The 24,051-nt window shown below is 39.7% G+C and overlaps 2 protein-coding genes across 3 annotated transcripts; both read right to left on the reverse strand.

Annotated features, from left to right (window-relative positions):
* Positions 1-1,499: 1,499 nt before the first annotated feature.
* ppt2b (palmitoyl-protein thioesterase 2b) lies at positions 1,500-9,414 on the reverse strand. Its single transcript, XM_056399172.1, has 8 exons — positions 8,939-9,414; positions 7,298-7,451; positions 6,386-6,481; positions 5,900-6,007; positions 5,631-5,714; positions 4,806-4,890; positions 4,363-4,417; positions 1,500-3,833 (listed from the first exon to the last, which is right to left on the reverse strand). The coding sequence occupies exons 1-8, from the start codon at positions 9,119-9,121 to the stop codon at positions 3,690-3,692; spliced, it is 909 nt and encodes a 302-aa protein (XP_056255147.1). The 5' UTR covers positions 9,122-9,414; the 3' UTR covers positions 1,500-3,689.
* Positions 9,415-10,788: 1,374 nt separating this feature from the next.
* cratb (carnitine O-acetyltransferase b) lies at positions 10,789-23,626 on the reverse strand. Of its 2 annotated transcripts, XM_056399171.1 has the most exons (16): positions 23,405-23,626; positions 23,216-23,301; positions 22,704-22,928; positions 21,838-21,956; positions 20,602-20,655; positions 18,658-18,823; positions 17,273-17,447; positions 16,615-16,705; positions 15,941-16,028; positions 15,758-15,858; positions 14,882-15,001; positions 13,585-13,707; positions 13,192-13,327; positions 13,006-13,068; positions 12,737-12,874; positions 10,789-11,683 (listed from the first exon to the last, which is right to left on the reverse strand). In XM_056399171.1, the coding sequence occupies exons 2-16, from the start codon at positions 23,264-23,266 to the stop codon at positions 11,480-11,482; spliced, it is 1,854 nt and encodes a 617-aa protein (XP_056255146.1). In that variant the 5' UTR covers positions 23,267-23,301; positions 23,405-23,626; the 3' UTR covers positions 10,789-11,479. The 2 variants fall into 2 exon arrangements, with proteins under 2 accessions (XP_056255146.1, XP_056255145.1); XM_056399170.1 differs by having other exon boundaries at positions 23,216-23,626.
* Between the last annotated feature and the right edge of the window lie 425 nt (positions 23,627-24,051).

Here is a 24,051-nt window from a genome sequence, read left to right on the forward strand (position 1 = left end):
TTTTTGGTTTAGTTTTATTCCGCTGTTTTATACTTTTTAGTGGTTTTATGATTTGTTTGTTCCTATTTTTGTCGTTTTGTCTATTTGCAGTGGAAGAATCAGAACATAAGAACAAGTACGGTATTAAGTGAAGTTTTGAGATACTTCAACTCTAGAATCTGTATCAGCTTTACTGGACAAGTATGTTTGTGCGTACAAGGAATTTGATATACCACAGGGTGTCTACAGAGATTCAGGGATGAATTTACTACCTTTTTACTACCTTTTTACTACCTTCACAATATTTTTTACTACCAGCACAACTTTATGCTACAACTGTAGCGGCGTAAAGTGTGGCCTACCTGTGCCCCCATTATTTTTTCTGTGCTGGTTTTTTTTTTTTTAAACTTAGGGGCACGAGTGCTCCGGGTGGGGGGGCAGCATAGAGCCATGACCATAGGAGTTGAATTAATCAAGAGGTCACAACATGCCTTGCTCCATAGGTTTTACTCAATGTAAAAAGTCAAAAACAATTGCATAACAATTACAAGACTTTTCAGAATAAATAACTTAATTTAAGTTCAACACTGGGCACAATAACTGGCCAACACACACACACACACACACACACACACACACACACACACACACACACACACACACACACACACACACACACAGAGGGAGCAAACTTTAAGTGTAAGTCTGGTGTAAATTGACCCATAGTCCTGTTGTATAAGCTCACCACATGCAGCACATAGGAAAAAGAATGAGACAATTTGGGACAACATAGGCCAAGTTATGGACAGGCAGCTTAAAGCCGACCCAAGGGGACATGCTTTGGGGGAGTTAGCAGTTAGCACTGCCCCCATGCCCCACGGGACGAGGGCGTAGATGTAGCCGTAATAGCCGATGTAGCACTGCTAGCACTAGTGCCGGTGCAAAATAGTGACAGCGGTAGCTGCGAGTTACGACCCCGCATCCTTGCTTGGTGGCTAGTCGACTCCATGTGCGATTTAACCGCCTTCACCCCCATCCATGTAATATGTACAGTCTTATTACAGACGTTGCAGTAAGCCTCTCGGTTGTTGCCAACTACTGGCCGAAGCCAGTCTTTAAACGCTGATTCCTCCATCCAGAGGTCAGAAAACTTGCATTTGCCCATGTCTGCGGCAAACTAACGAACTCGCACAGATGAGCCAGCCAGGTACCCAGATTCAACGAGCACGCGCACGTGACCAATGCACGTACATCATTCCATTGATAATATTCCTATCACTCAGGTCCTACTCGCAACATAGAAATAAATTCACGAAAGTTTAATAATTTAATGGCCTGCAGGTAAGTTACACAAATTGAAAAACGCATAGGTCCAGTTGGATGGAGGCTCAAAAATTTACTACCTCGTCAGATGACGTTTACTACTTTTTACTACTTTTTACTGGCCTTAATTTGGCTTAATTTAATTTACTACCTTTCACTACTTTTTACAACCCCGCGGCCACCCTGTACCAAAAACAGATGTTCAAAACTGTCTTTTATTGAGGAATTGACAACATTTGAAACCTTTTCATTTGCAGACCAAATACTGTAGAAACTGTGGGACAATGTCAAAATAGTCATTTCTGTTGAAAAAAGTGTTCATACCCACATTTAACATATCTCCAAGAAGACTGAACTGAGAGGACATCCCTTAAATCCATAATTTATGCAGTTACTGTAGGTCAATTCATTTGTACAAACATTAAACAAGTAAAAGCAATAATATTAAAATAATACTTTCAAATTGAACAACTTTGAACAGTTAAAATCATCCCCTCTTCATCGTTTCCCTTCTCTTTATCTGGTTAAACATTGTGCAATGCAAATTTTACTCAAATAGTAGTTCTCTTATTTTTAAATCACAGATATTTCCATTTGTCAAATTCTTTGTGAAACATCTGTAAGTACAACAAGCAACAATAAACATCCCACAAAATGCAAGACAGTTAAGAGAAACAAATCCCTTTTTCCGACAGAGATAAACAAACACGAGGGTTGCTCAAACGCCTGAGATATCTAAATGCGATGGGAGGTAAAGAGTGCCATGTACAATAGTTTGGCGGACAAGTAAACACTAATACATCACTGCCACTCTACAGCCACTCTATATCTCCATCATTATTTTTAGCACCGTCACGAAAGGCAGTGTTTCATAGCACTTCGGTAATGGACATGTGACACTGAGGCATGAGGGGAAATTTTAAGGCTTGATCTACTAAAGCGATAGAGTACAGCTCCAAAGCACTGCATGATAATGATAACAAACATGATATTCATGGTCAGATGTGGCCACTAATTAAAACAAAAACAAAAACAGGAAAATATAACCCCCCCAGGATTAAAAATGGAAGGATAAAAAGATATAAATTACTGCATCATAAGATGAGCAGGGCAGTGAGTCTGTACATTTAGAGGACAGAACGTCGCTCAGGCACTGTTGTGTTGTGTGGTGTTTCTGAGGTATGTGTGAGCAAACACACACAGACACACACATGGGTATACTGTATGTATGTGGACTTGGTATTTTATAAAGCAATAAACTAACATTTCTTGACAAATAAAAGGGGCACTCCACAAATTTTTCTGATAGACAGAGACACCATATTGTTTGAAAACGGGGATAACAGCACACATTTTCAGACTCTCTCCTGGAAGACATTCACGGTGTTCACATGAACGCTGACAGAAATAGTTGTGTAAAGAATTTAAAAAAATAGACCTAGATCTCATCGGGTTTACCACAGCTTGAGTGTGAGTAATAAAATAGGATCTCTCAGCCTCTGCTATATTGATTTCCTTTCTCTTTTATACGTCTCTTGCAAACTTCATGAATCTGCGAGACCAAATTGCCGGAGTGCTCCTTTAATGTCTGATTCCCTTGCAGACTGTAATAACATAATAGCAGTTAACGTTACCAGGTTTATGGAAACCTGTATATTTGTTCATTCTGACAATATGTGCTTTCAGCACACAGACAGCGATGTGTTGGGTTTATCAGACAGCAGCAACACGGTTCAAGAGAAAAAAAGTAAAAGGAACCGTTTTTGGGACATTTTGGGAAATGCGAGTTTGATGAGAAGGTCAATGCCTCTCTCATGTCGGGATGGTAAATTTGAACCTACAGTCAACAGTCAGTTATCTTAGCTCAGCATAAAGACAGGAAACAGGAGAAAAACAGCTAGTCTGGCTCTGTCCAAAGGTAGAAAAATCAGTCTATCAACACCTGTAAAGCTTACGTGTTGTATCTAATTTGTTTAATCGATACAAAAAGTCAAGTGTTTGGCTGTAGCATCATATCTACCGTACGGGTGCGAGGTGTCAGTCAATCGTCTCATCAAACTCTCTACATGAAACCAAATAAGAACATTTCTGAAAACACTTAATCAACAGAGAGTACAAGGAAAACACATCTTGACAACACTGTTTGATTTTCAAGTGATCTCTGTGAATATAAATGAGTTCATGTCCTTAAGAGAAGACTCTCTATGTCTGAGGATAATACACAGTGGTTGTAGAGGCAGAGTTTCACACACGGTGGAAGTTAAAAGCTTATAAAACTGCAAAGTGTGCATCTTTGTGTGTGTATCTGTGTGTGTGTGTGTGTGTGTGTGTGTGTGTGTGTATCTGTGTGTGTGTGTTTGTGTCTGTGTGTTGTGTGGGGTGTTGTTCTACACCAGCCACTTCTCCATACACATGTGGAACACGGTCTCATTCGAGTGCCACATGACATGTTCGACGCCGGGAACAGAGCAGACGATCAGATCCCCGCGAGCCGCCAGCGTCTTCAAACCGAAAACATCTCTCAAGTACAACTGCAGCGAGAGAAAGCAGCATGAGTTTGTGCTCAGTTTAGCTACTGCAGGGCTAACACATAATAATAATAATAATAATGCCATAATAATATCAAGTAAATATTAACAGTGCAACATGTAATCGCTCCTGTTGTTATTCTTTATCTTCCTTCTCTACAATCATGCTGTTTGTTTCCTACAGTTTTTGAGGAGGAAGTACAATGTAGTGCTGTAACTAATTATAGCTACAACTTGATAATATTTTTAGCCTATATATGTTTACATTTTGGCTAATTAGCACCTTTGAAAGTATGCCGAATTAGATTTAGCAGTTCCTTATAGCAGGTCCTGATGGCAGTGCACCCATGGGTGTACAGACTAGTATCACTGGACTGAATGTGTGCTTGTGGATGACACAACAAATAACCAACCTCAGGTGAAAAATAACCCCAAATAATACCACTATTAGTAAGAATTACAGAGGGCGCTGAGACAGACTAAAAGAAGTGTTGTGGCCTATATGTGCGTCGGTTGCATGATTTGCACTCACATCTTGCTGCTGCATCTCAACAACAGTCTCGTTGTCGTCATAAAATCCGAACTGACTGTAAAACATAACAGAGGGATATAATGTGTGAGCATCACATGAGAGTCATCAGATCGTCCACGGTCAGTAAAAGCAATGTGTGAAATGAAAACAGAAAGTGTTCTTGGGAAAAAAACAGACTCTGTAGAAGCCAGTACAGCAGTTCAATCAGAGTGCATGAATCAAAGCCGACTGGAAAAATAAATCCCCCAGCTGCAGCAGAGACGAGACTGTAATGTCAACAACACAAGTGTTTTTGGATTTCATCAGGAGTATGAAGTGTTTGAGTAATATTCAATGAAATTAATTAACCCTGGTTTCTTAGAGGCATTTTAGCAACACGATCAGATTAATGCAACTGTCAACTTCAAGTCTACGTTAGAGAAACTGTACATGGATGAACTCACCTCGACTGCCAGGGAGTGATGACTCCATCGTCTGGTCCGCCGATCAACACCAACTTTTTGATCTTGAGGAAGTTTTTCTTCCACTCTTGAGATTGAGAAATAAAACACACTGAATAATGATATACTCATTATACACATTATAATTACATATCCGCCATTTGAATGAAGTAATGAAGTTTCTATGGTCCCCACTCTCCTTCAGAGCTCTGGACTTTTGGTTGAGGACAACTGTAAATCAGCACTTGGCTTTATGTCGCACATTGTCACATCACTTTACAATACACCTGCACCATGTCCTTGATTATATATTATCAGTATTATTTTTACTATGAGTGTATCATTATAAGAAGTACTAACATATCTAACACTATTTTATTTTACATTGAGTATACAGTGTATGACTTATTATCTATATCTACTATATTATTATTAGTGTTTTTTTGGTGTTATCATGTTATATCATGGTATAGTCTTCCGTTTATATTATATATACTTCATGGGACTGTATTATTACTGTCTAATGTGTGTATATTGCATATAACATTATATACCTTATTATATTATTATGCATATTTTAGAAGATTATTCAGCACTTTGGTTTTCTGAGGACCTGCTCATCGCAAAAGTTTTTTGTAGCTGGAGCACATGAAGCTGTGGGGTGCTGTTATTTGGATTATTGCTTGAAACAACAACCTTCTCCTGCTTGTTGATCATTCTTTTCAGGAGTCACAAGGGCCCCAATTGGTCACAATTGTTTCACGCACGCCTGACAGTTACATACGTTAAACTTATGGATGAGCTTCACACCATTAAGAATGTGCTGACCTGTTGAATTTGGATTGGGTCTCTCACTGTTGAGCAGAGCCAAATAATCACTGCTGTTCACGTACAGGTCTCTGTGGTGGGGGTCTGGAGGAGAAGGAGGAGAAGGAGGAGGAGGAGGAGGAGGAGGAGGAGGAGGAGGAGGAGAGAGGACAAACAACCAGTATGTCAAAACACTTGAGCAACCTGAGGGTTAGGGTCTAATGTCTTTGAATCTGAAGAAAACAGCACAGTGAATATCTAATTCTCAGAAAGCTATAGTGGATTCTCACCATTCCAGTAGTTGCAGATGGATATCCTCTGCCCTATTGAGGTGTAGCAGAGGTGGTAGAGGTTGGACTTCACAAACTGAGGGAAGAGGTACCTTAAGTAGTCTGTGTCTGAGAGGAAACAAGAGACGAGCAGCAGAGTTAGAGCTGGAGAGAAGAAACCGGCCCTTAACATGTTAAACCTTTCGAGAACTGATTTCTTGTCTCCCTGGAACAAGCAGAGACAAGTTGACACATCATCACCTTTTACAATGATATGGCAAACTTGTTGATTATTTACACATCCAGCAGTTATGGAGCAACATTATTTGTCATTTGGAGTCGTGTTTGTGTCCAGTCTGATGAATTTAAGGACAATATTCACTCTATTTTAGCTCTGTTTGTGGTCTCCTTGACACATTGTTATCATTAAAAAAAAAAAAAGAAAAAAAAAAAGATAATAGCCAATTCAAACATGATCATGAGCTCAGCTTTTGAAGTTGAACCCACCTCCATATTGCCCGGCCTGAGGCGAGGACAGAGAGATGAAGGAGTGCACGTTGTGGTCAGACAGCGTGGAGAGGATTCCTCTGCAAACCAGCCCACCTGTAAAAACAAACACAAAGAATTTTTCCCATCAGTCTTCCAGGGCTCGGAGTTCTACACGCACAGTATTATAATTCAAATAAAAGGCCCAAGACAAATAGATAGATCGCTGTGTTTCACTGCAAAGTAAAACTGTAACTTATTGCTCTGTGCGTACGACAGTGAAGTCTTTGAATCTTCGTGTGTATGTTTCTGTTAGATTGACGTAACAATCACATAAAACAGAGAAAAACACAAAATCCTCACAATATAGGAGGTGAAATTAGAAGATGTTTTTGCCATTTTTGCTTAAAAAATGACTTAAAAAGTAGCTGCCAATAGATTTTTGTTTAATCGACAAGACAAGTTGCTTCAGCCCTAATTTTATTTACTGCACGCATTGTTTTAACATTAACATTCCTGGAAATACACTTTAATTAGACTTTTACTGTAACATGACCATTTCTCTATAAGAATGAGAAAAATTTACTGTCAGTGTATAAGTGCAGATATTTCTTCCCCTGGTTTTTACAAACTAGAAACATTTGGCGGTTTGAATTACAAGCTGCTGGCTGGGAATTTCCAACCCCTGACTCAAGCAGAAATCCCAGGTGTAATAAAAAATCTGTCCATCAAATAAAACAACAAACATTGAGAAATGTTCTTTTAATATAGGAGTGGCGCATTTACAGTTTACAGAAAAAAAAGTGTCACTCTGAGATGAGTTTTTGCAAGAAGGACATTGTAACTACATCACATAGCAAGACTGTTGTATAATCTTAAACAAATACCACATTTACGTCTCTATTTTGCCTTTAAAAAAATGCACTCACAGACCTTGAGAGTAGCAGATAAAGTGGACCCCGTCTGCTGCATTTTGCATTATTGGGTAAATAGCCGCTTTGAATCCCTCCACCTGCTTCCACATGGGCTGCAGGCTGGCACTCCTGTCAAACAAGTCGATGACCGTCACATTTGTTCCAGGATGAGACTGCAGGAGAGAGCAGGGGATAGTTTCATTTCATTGAGCTTGTAGGGAGTGTGCCAGTGATTCCTCATAAAGTCTTTAACAGCTACAAGAATCAACACGCTAACCTCAGCATTAAAAAAAAAAAAAAAAAAAAAACAGCAGACCACATAGCTAAATGCTTGCCTTATCAAAGATCCTTGGGGATGTTTGGCTTCTAAGTGATCAGGATGTGCTTTAAATATTGATGACTCATTAGGCGGTTTGGTAAGAAGGCAGAGGCGCAAGCTAATTGAAACAGAGAGAGCGAGCAAATTTCCGGTTGTAATTGTCTCAGGATAGAACTTTCTAACGCTGCAGACGTGAAAATGAGGAACTAAACCTTGGTTTAACCTTATCAACCTCGCCAGACTCCCCACAAAAACCTCCCTATTCAAATCATCACCACATCACCAGCCACCAAGATAAGGATGTTTGGGAGATTTGGAGGATTTAAACGGATAAGCAGGAAAAGGCACTATTCTCACCATGCTATTTTAACTCTTCATTATAACTGCAAATACTGACATCTTTCCTGCACACAGCGTAATTCTCACAATTATATTGCACCGAAGAGTACAGATCCAAGATAAATTGCCCATTTCCATATACACAGAATATTAAAGTGCAATCTACAGGTTATATTAAACAAAAATTATATATTTAAACCCCTATAATCACACCTTTAAGTGCATGGAATAACATTATAGTACTAATCATTCACTGTGATGCAGTGGTGAGAGAAGTACTCAGATATTTTACTAGTAAAAGTGGCAACTCATTGTAGAAATACAGTACAGAAAGTCCTGACTCCCACATTCAAAATTTTACTGAAATACAAAAGTATAAGCATCAAAATTTACTTAAAAATACCTAAAGTTAAAGTCCTCCTTATGCAGAATGGTCAATTTCAGAATAATGTAAGTAATACTATTGGGTAATAATTCATGTTTACATCACTTTAATGTTGCAGCTGGTTTATGTGGAGCTAAATTTAATTTCTGTACACTGCTGGGAAGTGGAGTTGCAACAATTAGTTGATTAATCGATTACTTGATCAATAGAAAAGTAATGTGGAAATATTTTGACCATCTATTAATTGTCAAAGTAATTTTTTATGCAAAAATTGTAAATATAGTCTCGCAGATATAAAGATTTCCTGCTTTTTCTGTTTTATATCATATTAAGCTGAATATCTTTGCATTTTGGACTGTTTCCCAGAGACTAAACAAGATATCTGAAGACATTACAAGACAATCTACTGACTCTACCGTTATGATAAAGGCTGTCTAATGTAAAAAAGTACACACTGCACCTTGTGAAAACGTGGTGATATAAGCGGTAAGGCCTGCTTTATGTACTCTAATGTCAACCCCCTAGAAAATGCAGTTTGTATACATTTCTGTGTACCATAATAACCCCTGGATCACAAACACACACTGACAAACTTCCTGTTTATTCTGTCCACTCACCTCGTTGATGAAACGCTGTAAATTTTTAAAATCCCCTGAGCTGTCGAACAAACCGTGAACGATGATCACCGGCTTGTACCCGACCACTGCAGCCCAGAGACACGCACCGAGCAGCGGGAACAGCAGCCCGGCCGCCCCGCTGTTCCTCCTCTGGCTTGATATGGCAGAATGGGAGCCCTTCATTATAACTCGAAATAACAACAATAAAAAAAAAAAAAACACACAAATAAAACCGTGAAGGTGAACTACATAAAAAAAAAACAATAGGTAAAATAAAATAAAAATATAAAATCCGGATGTTGGGCTAATGCTGTGCTATCATCTTCAGCTCCATTTCTTTTCCCAGCGGCGGTACATATGAGCTGGAGTCTACTCGTCCTGTTTCATACACAAACACACTCTGTACTCTGTGTTTATTACTTAATAACACGTGAACTCAAACCGCCGACCAGCTGCTCAGCTCTGCTTATGTTGCTTTTGTTTGTTCCGGTTTTAAACTAAAGGTGAGCGACGTCATTTCCTGTCCCCGCTCGTCCAATCAGCGTGAAGCCGTTACCTGACTGTGTTTTTATTTAGTAGTCAATTTTAGTCATATCTGTGTGAAATGTTGTTGTAAAATAATGTCAGACAGCTGTGGTCTTTTAAATCTGCGCTGAACTACAGTCAGAGGTTTACTCCGCATCATTTATGTTAGCATAATTTGATTCGTTGCAAATTTGCTAGAAATGTGTGCCACATTAATAAAGTAACAGCTACAGCTACTGTGCAAAGGTTTTAGGCACTGTAAGTAAAGTGAGCATCCTTTCAAAATAATACCACAAATAGTTTTTATTTATACAAAGTGCAGTAAAGAGAGAAAAAAAAAACTAAATCAAATTTGGTGTGACCCACCCTTTGCATTTCAAACAACACAATAATTTCTGCTACTTCCACACAGGTTTTCAAGCTACTCTGCAGGTAGGTTGTTGTAAGCATCGCAGAGAACTTGGCACAGTTCTTCTGTGGATTTAGACTCAGTGTCTTCTGTCTCCTCTTGTAATCCCAGACTGACTCCATGATGTTGAGATCAGGCCTCTGTGGGGGCCGGACCATCTGTTTCAGGACTCTTTATTCTTATTGCTGAAGATAGTTCTCTATGACTCTGATTGTATGTTTATGGTCGTTGTCTCGCTGCAGAATGAATGAATAGACAGAGTGTGTGCCTGAAACTTTTTGCACAGTACTGTTTGTTGTTTCCTCCATCCTCTGTCTTGTAGAGGGACTCTGTGGCAAAATCTGTTTTTAAGATCTTCATTGTTTCGGTCCGTGTTTTAACAAATTGCTTCTATTTGCTTCATTTTCTAAGTGAAAATTTCCATTATCAATACCATGACTATTATTTTCTTTAATAACAGATTGACTGGCCAGTGTGTAAGATGTCAAAATAGAGAAACATGCCATCCTTATTCCCTGAAGCGCAAGTTGACATATTCAAATTGCTTTTTATTTCTGATCAACCGTGAAAACTACCCCCGGGGTAGTTGCCTGTTTTGCCCTGGTTCCTGTTTTTAGAGATGACTGTGCATAATATCTCATGGATTAGTACATGGTGGAAATAACTCAGTGATGTCTGCAGGCTATAACCATAACAAAGGCACAAAACACACTCAACTCTGAGGTGTTTGTACTTCAGCTTTCCTAATCACTGCTATATTCTCTCTTTTTCTCACACACACACACACACACACACACACACACACACACACACACACACACACACACACACACACACACACACACACACACACACACACACACACACACACACACACACACACACACACACACACACAAAGCATTTAAATGGGGAATCATGTGATAAAAGGCTTTATTAACCAGTCCTGCAGGCTGAGAGCAGAACACCACGCCCCACTGAAGGGGCCAAAGCCTCTTCACACTCAATTCAACATTCAGTAAATACAACAGAAGATCAGGTCATTCAAGCTCAGAGAGGAACAACCTGTCATTTCTCTGCGCTGTCACCAATAACGACCAGCTTTCTGGCCTTTGGTCCTTTTCAAACAGACTCGTCAACCTGCAAAATCACAGGGAACGCAAGACACGAAACGTAGTGTATTCTCTGTGGAGGTGACTAGACAGGCTTCATCTCATGACTTGCAAATGGAGTGCAGTCGCTTTCAACATGTACGCTTTGGCTTGTTTCCGATTAATGCTGGAGTGTCGGGTTGGCTTTAACTTTTGTTTTGCTTTCATCACTGATATGATACGAGACGAGCGCAACCACTGTAGCAGCTATCACGCAGCCTACTTGCTCTGCTCTTGCTAGAAAGAGATTTATTGCTTCATTAAAAGCTTTTTAAAAAAAAAAAAAAAGCATCAGAAGCACCTCAGAGACACTGCCTTCTGACTCGCTCAGAATTAAGTGGCATCAGAGTAAAAAAAAAAGCCTCGCCAAGACGTCAAAATGAAAGAAAATACAATGTCTTTTTCTCGGTTGCATACGAGTGGGTTGATCCTGTTGGACATGCCGTGGGAGCAGCTCTACACGGTAGGCTGCAGCAGCTCCTGTAGCTGACACAAGGTGTCCTTCAGGGTGCCGGCTAATGTTTCTGCGTGAGTCTCCTCGCAGCAGTTGAAGGCGGTGATGGAAAAGTGGACGTGGTCTGCCTGGGGGTTGTAACAAATGGCGTAACCGTCGGGAACGAGAGGCCCGAAACACATCACGCTGTCCGTGTTGGCAGGCACCTGAGGGGACGATAGAGAGGAGAACATGACTGCACAGATTGAATGTAAACACTAGAAAACTAAGACTGTTTCTGATATCAACATTTTTAAAACAAATGTTTTTCAGCTTTAAATAGTAAAAATACTAAACACTTGTGTTTGGACCTGCTGTTTGAAGATGTCAATTTAGACTTCAGCAGCTACATTCCAACATTTTATCGCCTAAAGGAATAATCAATCAGTTCGTATCGGGCACAATAATCACTAATGAAAGTCGTTAGTTGCAGCCCGAAAAGATAACAGAATATGATCATATCTCTCTACATTGCCCAGCAAAATGAGATAATTAATCTAATTAGATAACCTAAATGAATTAGGAAATTCCGGGTAATCCAGAGGATCTTTCAGCTCTATTGTTGGTGAAATAAAAATGGATGAGGATGACTGTCTTGCTAATAGATTTTACTCTGCAGCCCGTTGGCATCAGCTCACAAATTCAAATCTACGAACAAAACATTCTTAAACTGGTTAAATGGGAAAAATATTAAATCCCTTCAAATTAGAGCATATAAAAGTGTTGGCTCGTAGTGTCATTATTCATTGTATGTAAAGGATATGTTACGCAGTCTACACTGAACACAGTGTGAAAGGGTGAAGTACTGACAAGTGTTGACCGTGATCCAGAGTGATTCACCAGATTAAGAAAGAGCACAGCAGAAGACAGCAGCTACAACACAATATGGGACTTATAATAAGCAGGAGCATAACAACAGGCCATAAAAATCACATGAACTTCAGCTTTCAGGAACATGATTAAAGCCAAATCAGGAGCAAACAAGACAAGAGGAGCAGCTTGATTACTGGAAACTCCCAAAATGCATTTTGTTGACGATAAATGTGCCACATTAAGAGAATATCACATGCTCCAAAACAACAGGGGAAACTGCTGATAGAAAAACTCCTCTCATATGATGGGAGAAAAAAAACCAAAACAATTCTCACTTCCTGTTGCAACAGGGCTTTAAATACCATCCGTAAATCAACAAATAGGAACGCTGTCACACAGGAACACACCTGCCCCGTTCTGAGTTTCCAGTGCGTTGCCAGCCCGTACGCTGTATCCATGAAGATTTTGGGAATGCTCAGTCCTTCCTCGATGGCCTGCAGCTTGAGCCCGAGCAGGTGGCGGTCAATGCCGTGTCCTTTAAGTGCCTGAAAGGAGCAGGAAAAAAAATAAATAAATAAAAAAAAAAAAAAAAAATATATATATATATATATATATATAAGCATTTATCAATTAAAAACAGACAAAAGCTGTTTGAGATTGTTCACTTGGCTTTTACCAGCTCAGTCAGAGCCGTGTAGGCATCAACCGCTTCTCTGAACAGCTGCAGTTTTGCTTCCCGCTGCAACACAAAAATAATGCATTCACTACGATTACAAGCAACTCCACATTTCCAAACTGTTAAATCAACCTGAAACCGAATAAAATCTGCGGAACAATTCCCTGGTATCATCGTGTTTCTCACCGATACAGTCGGATCGTCAAAGGCCTGTATGAACATGAGCGTCTGATTGGTTGGCGAGCGAATAAATTCTGTCCGTCCTCCTCTAAACATCCTCTGAGAAGCAATATCACAGGCTGGACAGACCTCATTGTGAACTCTAACAACAAAAAAAAAAGTATAAGGAGTAAAATATAAGAACAAAAACATTGATAATTTCAGTCTTTGGTCTTATTTGTTCATCACGACTCGTTCCAGCACAAACATTACAGACAGAAATGATCTAAATCAGAGGGTTTTCAAAATATGACACTGACAATAATAGTGTTGGTTTTCTAATGGTGGATTTTTCCTTTAAATATAAACAATCACAGCTTGACTATGACCAAAATCTTTTGATAACGTCTCATCGCTGACCTGTAGTAGGCGAGCTGCAGGGCGACCTGGATGAAGGAGTTCGGACTCAGGTTGTACTTCTTGGGAAGCTCCTTGCCGAACCTCTTGAAGTTGAACACGTTGACGTCGAGGTCGTTGATCAATCTGCAGGAAATTCATAAAAACATCATCCTGTGTTTCTAAACTCAAGGTTCACTTACTGGCTTTTTCTCAAGCTTTTGGCCATATCTCACTGTCCTTCACAGCAAATTAACTTGTTCAGGTGTCATGTGATGACAGGCGGTCGTACTGCAGGGGAGATGCTTCAGGGATGATGACAATCTGAGCAAGTCCGTTGGCTGAATTAGGCTGTGAGGCTATGTTTAGGCTTTGTGTTCCTCAAGTTGTTAGACTCCATGATATCAGAATCAGAATAAGAAACAGGTTTATTATCCAGTAGGTTTTCACATACAAGGAGGTTGTGGTGCATAAGGCAAGAGAAAATATGAGCACCACTGCAATCATGAATATAAAATAGAAATTTACATTTAAAAAATGTGAATATCCTAGAGGTATACAGTATTTAATATGCTGCTCAATTATGACATTTTTTTTTTAGCACTTTTCATATTGTACTTTAATAAATTTTGGATTTTTTGAGACATACGAGTAGCTAGCTAGTTTTTAGTTTTTTTTTTCTCCGTCTTATAAAGAACTTTAAGCTGCAATCTTTGTATGAAATGTGCTATGCAAGTAAAGTTATTATCATTACTATTATTATTGTTATTATTACATATAAATTCTTAACAAATACAAATACAGTATGTCTGCTTGCAATTATATTGTAGTTTGTTATACCCCCTTCATTAAACGTTAACATACTACTTATAAATAGGGGGACAAGGGGTCAAGTTAAGGTAACAGCTGTCCAGTTCAAGTGCATGTTAGAAAAAACATTTTCCGCATTCACATCCTGACAGCTCAGTGATTTAAGGGAAACAGCAGACTGAGGGAGTTGTGTTTGGGTTGTGGTCAGGAAATAAAGGCCTGGACCACAATAACAACTTCCAAGTGATGCAACAAAGGCAGTGGATCCAGCGAGAGCTTTCTTTGCATCAAGGTTACATTAAACTCAGGAGGAGATAAGTGTGTTTACACTCCTGCTGCTTTTCCTTTTGGCCAAGTTCACTTCAGCTTTGCTTGATCGGAAAAGCAAACATCCAGCTTACACTAAGCAGCGAGGCCGTTCTTCTCTTATCATGATAAGTATTCTGCAGAGACCTTACGTTCACTCACTCCACCCAGTGCAGGAGAGTAAGTGAGGAGAGGGAGAGCTTACATATCGAGGTTCTGCTTGGCGTGCTCAATGTCTCTCTTGATTTCTCGGTCTATGTGAAAGTAAAGCTTCTTGGGCATCGGCAGAGGGACCAGCGGCGCTCTCTTCGGGTCTGGTTTCTCACTGTGGTCAAGAAAACACACATTACTTGCTCATGAATACATCGAATGCAAAGCATAAATCCAGCTATTTTCCACCTCATATTATAATGATCCATTTCGACAACATCTGCTTGAGTTTCTTCACTACAGAGACACATTTTGTGTTGCACGTGTTAACAGTTGTTCTGTAATGAGACATTTAGCTGCAGCTTAAGTACAACCTCTGCGACTCGGTGCCAGCACCATGCAGCCTCTTCCTCCAGCGCTTTTTCACAGGAAAAATATTACGTCACGTTGGACAAAAGCGTCCACCAAATAAGCGCTGACACTTGTTAGGTTGTGGATAAAGGGGAAGTCAAAAAATCCATAACACTGATGCAAATAAAATGATTTCCTGCCAGGAATCATTCTTTTTTTTTTTTTTTACCAGCAAAAAATAACTTTAAAAACACTCAATGTGATGAGATGTACAGAACCAGTGACATATGATTTTCTTATAATTTCTATCTAAATCAAATGAACTTAATCGGGGCCCAGCCGTAGGAGACAAGGACAAACCAAAGACTGTGTATTACAGAGGAACTCAAAGTGTCACAGGTAAAACCTTTTATCTGCCAAAGACAAAATTATCCACCAGACAAATTCTACTGACATTTGGTGCTTGGTGGCTGGCAAATTCAGACCCAATAATGAAAATAATTCAAACACAAAAACAATATAAAACACCACAAAACATCAGGACAGGACAACCCCACTCTTTATTAACCCTTTGTCTCACCAGTACTCCAGGATGTGGTCCAGCAGTGTTGCTATGGGTGGACCCTCAGCTGTGGCTTGTTCATACAGAAGACCCCATGAGCCGTCCTCGCCCACCACAAACTGTTCAAACAAACACAGACAAGAGTTAGTTACTTATGTAATCTAACCTTTCCTCATGTGTGTGATTCTTCCTGCTGCTCACCTGCAGCGTTTTGTCGAACCAGCGGTTGCCGCTGTTGGAGAACGTCCCGCCTCCGTGCAGAATCTGAGCCGCTTTACGGCTCGCATACCTGCCAATCAAAGTTGGAACAAACAGGAAAAAAAGAATTACGAGAAAAATTATCAGTTAATTAATATTTGTGATATTGAAGTTATTAAAGATTTGTGAAACTCAAATCAATAACTGATAACTGATTAATTGTTTAAATCAATTTTTAAGCAAAAAATCTTGGTTTCAGCTTCTCCGGAGGATTTGCCATATTACCAGACTGAATATTTTGGTTTTGGATTTAATTATTACATATAATTAATATGCTAATGTTTTGCAAACCGAACAAGCAACCGATTAATCAAAACTATAATGAGATACTAAACATAAGTTGCAGCCTTATTCAAATCTAACTGTGTAACACACTTTAGCTACAAAGCTGCCAGCAAGTAGAAAGTAGGACGATATTTAAAATGGAGGAAGGGACAATTGTAAATTGTTGCTTAAGATCCAATGTCAACATTCGACACAATTATATCTGAGCACACACAGAGGATTACCCAACATATTTAGCAAGCACAGACATACCTGAGTGTGGATTATGGTGTGTTTGTGTGTGTGTGTGTGTGTGTGTGTGTGTGTGTGTGTGTGTGTGTGTGCATGTGTACTTCTCATCTGATATCCTCATCACTGGAGAATCCAGACACAAGGAGAAAAGTCCTGTCTCTATCAGCCGCACTGATTCCTTGTTCAGTTTATCTGCGTCACACACAGAGAGAATAAAACCAAACACTGAGCATTCAACCATGTCCACATTTAAAGTTGGAGCCGTGTCTCTTGTTTTTTTGTCACTGTGCTGACACACAACAAAGACATTCAGAACACACAAGCTGAGGACATTTACCGTTTACCTTTGCAGGTCTGGATTTGTGCTGCCTGGGACACGTCGTTCATTACATTTAAATAATAGTTTTGATTATTTTGGCCCATTAACTACAAATCGCATACACTTTGACCGAAGTGTACCATTGATTTCCTAACTGGGATTGATTACCAGGTTCCAGTTCATGCCAGTATGGTATAAGAGAACACTTAAAACTTACTTGAGATAGGTAATCAATCAAAGTGATCAATTACTCAGCTTCCTTCTTTTCTGTTAAAGTCATGCTGAGAATCTGGTAACTGATGGTATTTGTTGTAAATGTTTTAATTATTTTATCTTGTATCTTTGTATATTTTATGTTTGGGATTGCATTACCTTTATTCTTTGATAGTAAATGCTACATACAACCATTTGATGGGAGTGTGTGCAGTGCTGCTGTCTACCTCTCAGCAGGCGGTTGTAGGCCTGTCCCCAGGTGTGGCGGTGCTCGCTGGTCAGGATGCCCATCGGCTCCTTGTCGGTCTTCCAGGACTGAGACCTGATCCTCAGCAGCTGGGCGTGGATCTGACTCTCGGTCATCCGCGAGCCGTCGCTGTTGTAAACCTCCAGCTGGAAGAACTGGTGACAAAAAGACATCACCAGACGCTAGTGAGTATTTAGCGGCCAGTTTAAATTCATGTAAGTGTGGAAAGAGAGACGTTAGTCCACATTCGTTAATCCTGATTTACACAGACCCGCAGACAATCATGTAAATATTTGCTGCTTTTCTTTTTCCGCTCTGATGGTAAATTAAACATTTTTGGGGTATGAACTGTTGCTTGGACAAAACAAGAAATTTAAAAATGACAGTTTGGGCTTTGTAAAATTGTGTTTTTCACTATTTTCTGATATTCTGTTGACCAAATGATTGGTTGATTATTTAGGAAAACAACTGACAGATTGATTAATGAATCAATCAATCAGTAGAAAATCACTCTGCAGCTTTTCTGATAATCAATTAATTGTCTATTGATCACAAATGCCAAACATTTTCTGATTTCAGCTTTTCAAATGTGAATATTTGCTGCTTTTCTCTGATTTTACATCACTGTGAACTCAACAAAACAACATTTTTATCACTATTTTTGGACACGATATAAAACAAATGAGTGATCAAGACAATAATCTGCAGATTGCTTAATTATTAACATAATAATTTATTGCATTATTTTTGATTGTGAGCAGTAAATGTGAGGTAAGGGCTCATAATATAGAGTTGACCATGTTTACAAAAACGTAGCAGTTTAACCTTTAAAACCTTTCATCAGCACTTAGTGGATCCAATTCTTCATTTTCACACAGAAATTCAATTGTAACTCTACCAAGCTGAGCATGAGGTGTCAGAGGCCGAGCCTGTATAACACTTGGGTTAGTGTAGTTTATGATATCAGTGCCAAATGTACCAAAGGAAAGCAACAATGTCAGCTGAAAGTCATTCTTGGCATTTTGCAAGAGGAATAGACTTTAAATTCAAAGGTTTAAGATTAAACTTCCATCAGGCTGAAAGCTGAGACGACTGAGATCTGATTTGTTTTGATCCCTCCGTCTGCCAGAATCTCTAGTCCCATAGGAAGAGCTGCTGCCAAAACTCCAATAAAAGAGCTTCTAGTGAGCCCACATGACTTCTGTTTACAAAGCTTGGTGCATGTGCAACTTGTTTAAAACTCCACCTGACGTGACTGCTATGTCGTAGAACCTGTAATCAGGCAGCCTGATGGATTATGCCAAGTCAACAAAAAGAAAATTATAAATCTGACAGCATCATCTGCTGTCTGCTGGCTCATCGTACCTGGTAGTTCCTGACGACCGTGATGTGTGTTGGCGAGCGCCGGGAGCGGCCGTGGCGGGCGATGTAGTCGTGTTTGGGACCGGGGACCCTGCAGGAGGAGAAGAGGAGCGGGTAGAGCTCCATGCACAGAGGCTTCCCTCGCATGTACTCGGCTGGCAGCTGGCCACTGACGGGGGAGAAGGAAACAGACGTGTCTGTTAATAGTGACTTTATTTAAGAAATTCATTCATTGCTCTGGACACAGGGTTTCGGTTCAGCGAGTTAGGTCTGGGAATCAGAAGTACCTCAGATACCACTCTGATATGTGTGCTCACTTTTTCACAAATTTAACATGTGCATACCTTAGTGCCAGGAGCTCAGTGGAGCCCTTTGGTTTTAAGGTTACATGAGGCCAGAGATAGCTGCGGCACTAAAAGCAGAGTCAGTGACTTCAATTGATGTACGATAACTACTAGTGGAAACAAAGAAGCTACAGCACTCTGCAAAAGGCACTTCAGATGTTTAGACTCATGTCCACCATCCCAAACTCCTCCTGCAGCAGGACAATGACCCCAAACATGCAACCAGACCAAACCAGGAAGGAAACCTGCTTGGAAAACCATCTATTGACGCTTCCCTAGTTGTTATTTAGTTGTTATTAGAAACTAATAAGCAGCTATTATATAGTATTCTATAGATTAAAATATAAATATAATAGTACTTAAGACAAGAAACACTTGATTCCTGAGCTATGAACTGTAAATAATAATCAAATTAAAGTTCATTTTCCTCAACAAACTAGTTAAAATGGATAAGAAAGCTGAGAGACCACAGATTATTCAATAATACTATTATAAATGTCCTGATGTGGTTAACTTTAACACACTAAAACGAACACTGACGTCTGTTTATAACTAATATTTCACGTGGGTCTGGGCCAAACAGTTTTCCCCACAGAGATGTTTCAGTAGTGTGCTGTTGGCTTTGTAAATATCCTGTTACGAAGAGTGGGGGCGAATAAATTTAGACAAAGATTAACTTCATACAGCAGAGAAATAGGCGATGCCAGCCGGGCTAAAGGTAGAGCACTAAAATAGAAGCTAATGAAAGAGACAGTTTAAACAACAGATTAAAATGACAACAGAGGATTAATGTGGCATCTGAGCAAACGCTGTTCAGAGCTGTGAAATCGGTTTATGGTTTATCACCATCTCTAATGTTTGTAGCAGATAACTATTAACAGCTAGTTTAAGTTGGAATTAGAGAATATCCTGAACTCTCTGTGCTCACGAATGCTCACTGCATCTAATCCCACAGAACTTTGACACTGACTAAATTAAATTATTAGAGATTAACAATTTTGCAACGGGATCTCACCAGGAGCGACGGACCACATCAATCTTCGAACTTGACCTTCACTTCGACCTCAATTACACGCCTGTGAAGTTTTTGTGACTGTATCTTGCACCGTTCTGATTCATCACACTGACAAAAATCTGTCCACAGACGTATAAACATCTGCCAAAGTACCTGTTAGTTCCCGCTACAGTAGGTGTCTCCAGGACACACACACACACACACACACACACACACACACACACACACACACACACACACACACAAACACTGAGGTCAGTGTGACATAGGAATGCATCTGATCCAGTGCAAAGTAGGCTACATTTACTCATATATATAATCTGTATTTTGTTGATTATTTTTCATACACAACGTATGATGAGCTTCTGAAACATGACACGCCGTTTCATCGAGTGCTTTTATATGTATAACAATATAACACAGATAACGCTATGATTACTTACTTTTACACTGCGGTATTACTATTTTCACTGACATTTAACATTTAAAACATGTAAAGGATTAAGTGCTACATTAATGTTGTCTTAGATTTGCTTATTAGCAGTACTTTTTATCTGGCTACATCTCAGTCATAAAATCAAGACTTACTTGTTTATTTTGGCCTTGAAGTCCAGAACTGCTGCGATCAGTTTGGATGCAAACCTATGTGGAGAGGAACATGTTGTGGTCAGTATTTTATCATGTAACACAGTCAGTCAGATTTCCTGTTATGGACATGCAGTGCTGGAAATCAATCACGGTTCATATTCAGTAAAAGCTATTGAATGTGTCGTATTAACACTCAGGGTTCACTAATGCAGAACAGAGCAGGACTAAAACAGCACCGTCACGGTTTTTCAGGTGAAAATGATGCATCATCACATCGGTAACTTGAAAGAAACTCCCCCAAACAACCAAATATTAAGCTTGACCTAAATGAATTTTCTCAATGTAATTAATGCAATTATCTTGGTAAAGGCTTAAAGGCTGTGGAGTTTCCCTCAGCACATAACAGGAACACAAGTTACAAGGTCTTAATGACGACAGTCATTATACACAAAATAAACAGGTGTGTGTATCCACATCATAGCAACACTGGCTAAGCAACTCCACGCATAACTGATGACACAAAGACACAACACCAAAGTACACGCATTTTTTTTGTCTGCTCTTACTATTCTGCTGAGTGTTTAACGGTGTTTATACTAACAGAATTCAAGCTGATTAATTAATTGATTTATTGGAAATATGTGTATCTGTACTATTAGTGTTCCTCTGCATGTAAATGCAGTCATGCAGAAGAGGCTCTTAAAATCAAGTGCTTGTTAAGAAAGAACGCATATTTTAAAGTATTGATTGTGATAACAGAATTCAGTTTTTCAGTGACACCTAATATCTCACTGCCTATTTCTGAAAAAGCCAAGGCCAGTGTCAAACAATATACACCAGACTTCAAAGAAAAAAAATTGAATTCATAGTAAATTATCCGGATCTGCCCCAAAATCTAACAGGTTCTTCCCTGGCCCGTGCTCTGTCCCTCCACCAAGTTCGGTGTGAATCGGTTCTGTACTTTTTGCATATTCCTGCTAACAAATAAACAGACACTGGTGAAAAACAATCTCCTTGGCAGAGTTGACAGAGCTGGGCAGCTGCAGTTTTTATATGTTTTTTCTGTAGGAAACTGGGTTTATTGTGCTATGAAACTATCACCACATCCCTGACGTATATTTAAACACATTTAAATAATCGCTCCAAGCGTAAGGACTGACATGTCACCCGCTTTTAGTGTCTACTCTGCTGCGCTGTGTCATTGTTGGCAGACCATATCAGTACGTGTTGACTCACACTAGCTGGCTCCTCCAGTCGTTATAATCTCTTCTCGGCAGAGAGATGGCCGGGTTCGAGTGCACAGGCAGGGGCTGTCTGCTCTCCAAATACGCCCACTGCACCCACCAGTCTGAGATCTGCAGTGGAGAGACCACACACACATGAAGGACTTCATGATTCTTCAGAGAGAACAGCAGAACAGACTTTGTCAGGACAGTCGGTGTAAACTTTATGGCTGGAACAAAACCACAGCAGTGATGTCAGATTTTTGGGAACACTGAGCTCAGATTTACACAGGAAATGGGGAAAAAAATTGTCTCTCAAATGAACAAATATATCTTTACCAAGGAAGTTTTGTTTTATACTAAAATACTAAATATAACATAAGTGAAGAAAAAGAAAACCAACAAATATTCACATTTGAGAAGCTGGGATGAGATTATTCTTCAATATCAACAGACTAATTAATTCACATTAATTGACTGTGGAGCCTTGTCTGCGTTTTCTGAATGTTTTCAAGTTGTTACAGGTTTTTTTAATTGTGAAAGACCCAATGTGTTCCCATACTAAATAATTAAAACCACCTGAAAACACATACAAATAATTTTTAATTATTTGGTGCCCAAGTATACCCATTTACAAGAGCTCAAAAAAATGTAAGGTATTGTTTTGGTATACAAATAATCATAATAATAATAATTATTATTATAATAATAATTATTATTATTATTAGTAGTAGTAGTAGTAGTAGTATTATTAGTATTATTATTATCAACGTTACTGGATTCACTCATGAATGCTCCAAACACCAGCTATATCTAAACTTTAAAACACTCCCACACAACACCTGTCACACTTCCCACACTGATACAGGAGACACATACCCAGTTCTTGGTGTGTCTGGCTCTCCTCTCCAGCCCCTCCTGCAGCTGTGTACCCAGGCTGCCCGGCCTGCCGAACTCCTGCACCATCCTGCGGGTGTGGCGGAGCTCCTCGGGGGGCAGCAGGGGCTCCAGTGCCCTCAGGTAACCCTGCAATGTGTGGGCCAGCGGGGGCACCGGATGGGAGGGCACAGAGGAGAAGAAGCACACCTCCTGCCTCAATGAAACCTGGAAGGAGAGGGAGATGGTTACACATTGCTGCTAAACTGGGTGAATTATATTTATGTTATGCCAAAAAATAAAAAAGTTTAAAAGTGTAATTATAGCGTTCGCACAGTAGCTCTGCGCGAGAGCTTAACTAAACGGCAAAAGGGCACGACTAGGGCGTATCAAAAGTAGGAAGTGTGACCGCAGGAACATGCCCAGCTGCTTCGTACTGTTTAACTGTAATAAATACATTGTAAATGAGATTATGTGTCAGCTATATCCAACTCTAAAAGCAGAACTCGACTCACCCGAGACAGCCAAGCCCTGCAGGTTCCTGGTTGAATTTTCCTGAAAATCATGTTGCTTTAAATCACAAATCCACTCTGTGTTGCATCTGTGTGACAAAAAAAAAAGCAGCTCTGTGTTTATTGTCTGGTAACTTTTGCACAGTTTCCACAGGGTCAGATCGCCAAAACGAAGCCCAGCCCTCCTCCTACTTCTTCTCCACGGTGGCTGTGAGTGAACGTCGTCATCGCTCGATATATCCTAGTTTGAAAACATATGTGCATGCGATGAAAGGCAGACAACTCCACGCGGTGGTTTTGTTTCTTCAGACTGTGAACATGCAGATATTCACGTACCGGACTGCACTGAAGCTACATACAAGCCCACACACGTGTTGACGTAAAAATGTTTCCGTAAACAGCTACGTGACCCAAAACTTCGTGTGCATTACCGCGTCTGTCCACACGGTGTCGCCGTTTGAAATCAGGATGGCGTTGTGCTCTGAATGTAGTTCCGTGTTTGTTAACCTGTTAAACAAAAGCTGGTGTTGGATTTTTAAATGGCATTTCGGTCTGAGTCTTTTAAAAGATAAAAAAACTTTCAGAAATTAAGAGTCCAAATAAAAGTAAATAAATCAAATAGTGGTTCCTGCTGGTACTAAATGTAGGTGCAGTGCAGGAGAAAACAACGTCATGGACAACACTGGAGTAGCAACAAGAGTAAAGGCAACTCTTTCAGAAATGCCCTGGGCCACACTCACACAAATTATATCTCTGTGAAATGATATCACCCCTCTTAATATGGTCATGAAAAGTTCTGAAGAGAAATTAATTTTCAACCTCGATATATTTCATATATT

The sequence above is a fragment of the Seriola aureovittata genome, chromosome 16, assembly GCF_021018895.1.
Source record: "Seriola aureovittata isolate HTS-2021-v1 ecotype China chromosome 16, ASM2101889v1, whole genome shotgun sequence".
NCBI lineage: Eukaryota > Metazoa > Chordata > Actinopteri > Carangiformes > Carangidae > Seriola > Seriola aureovittata.

Excerpts from the sequence above, each read along its gene's own strand:
- ppt2b (XM_056399172.1), bottom strand. The coding sequence starts at position 9,121 with ATGAAGGGCTCCCATTCTGCCATATCAAGCCAGAGGAGGAACAGCGGG. Across the intron at positions 6,482-7,297 it reads CTTTATCTGCTACTCTCAAG|GTGGGCTGGTTTGCAGAGGA; the intron begins GTCTGTGAGTGC and ends TTGTTTTTACAG. Across the intron at positions 6,008-6,385 it reads TCAGGCCGGGCAATATGGAG|ACACAGACTACTTAAGGTAC; the intron begins GTGGGTTCAACT and ends GTTTCCTCTCAG.
- cratb (XM_056399171.1), bottom strand. The coding sequence starts at position 23,266 with ATGATTTTCAGGAAAATTCAACCAGGAACCTGCAGGGCTTGGCTGTCT. Across the intron at positions 20,656-21,837 it reads GACTGGAGGAGCCAGCTAGT|GTTTGCATCCAAACTGATCG; the intron begins GTGAGTCAACAC and ends CTCTCCACATAG. Across the intron at positions 16,706-17,272 it reads CTACAACCGCCTGCTGAGAG|ATAAACTGAACAAGGAATCA; the intron begins GTAGACAGCAGC and ends TGTGTGACGCAG.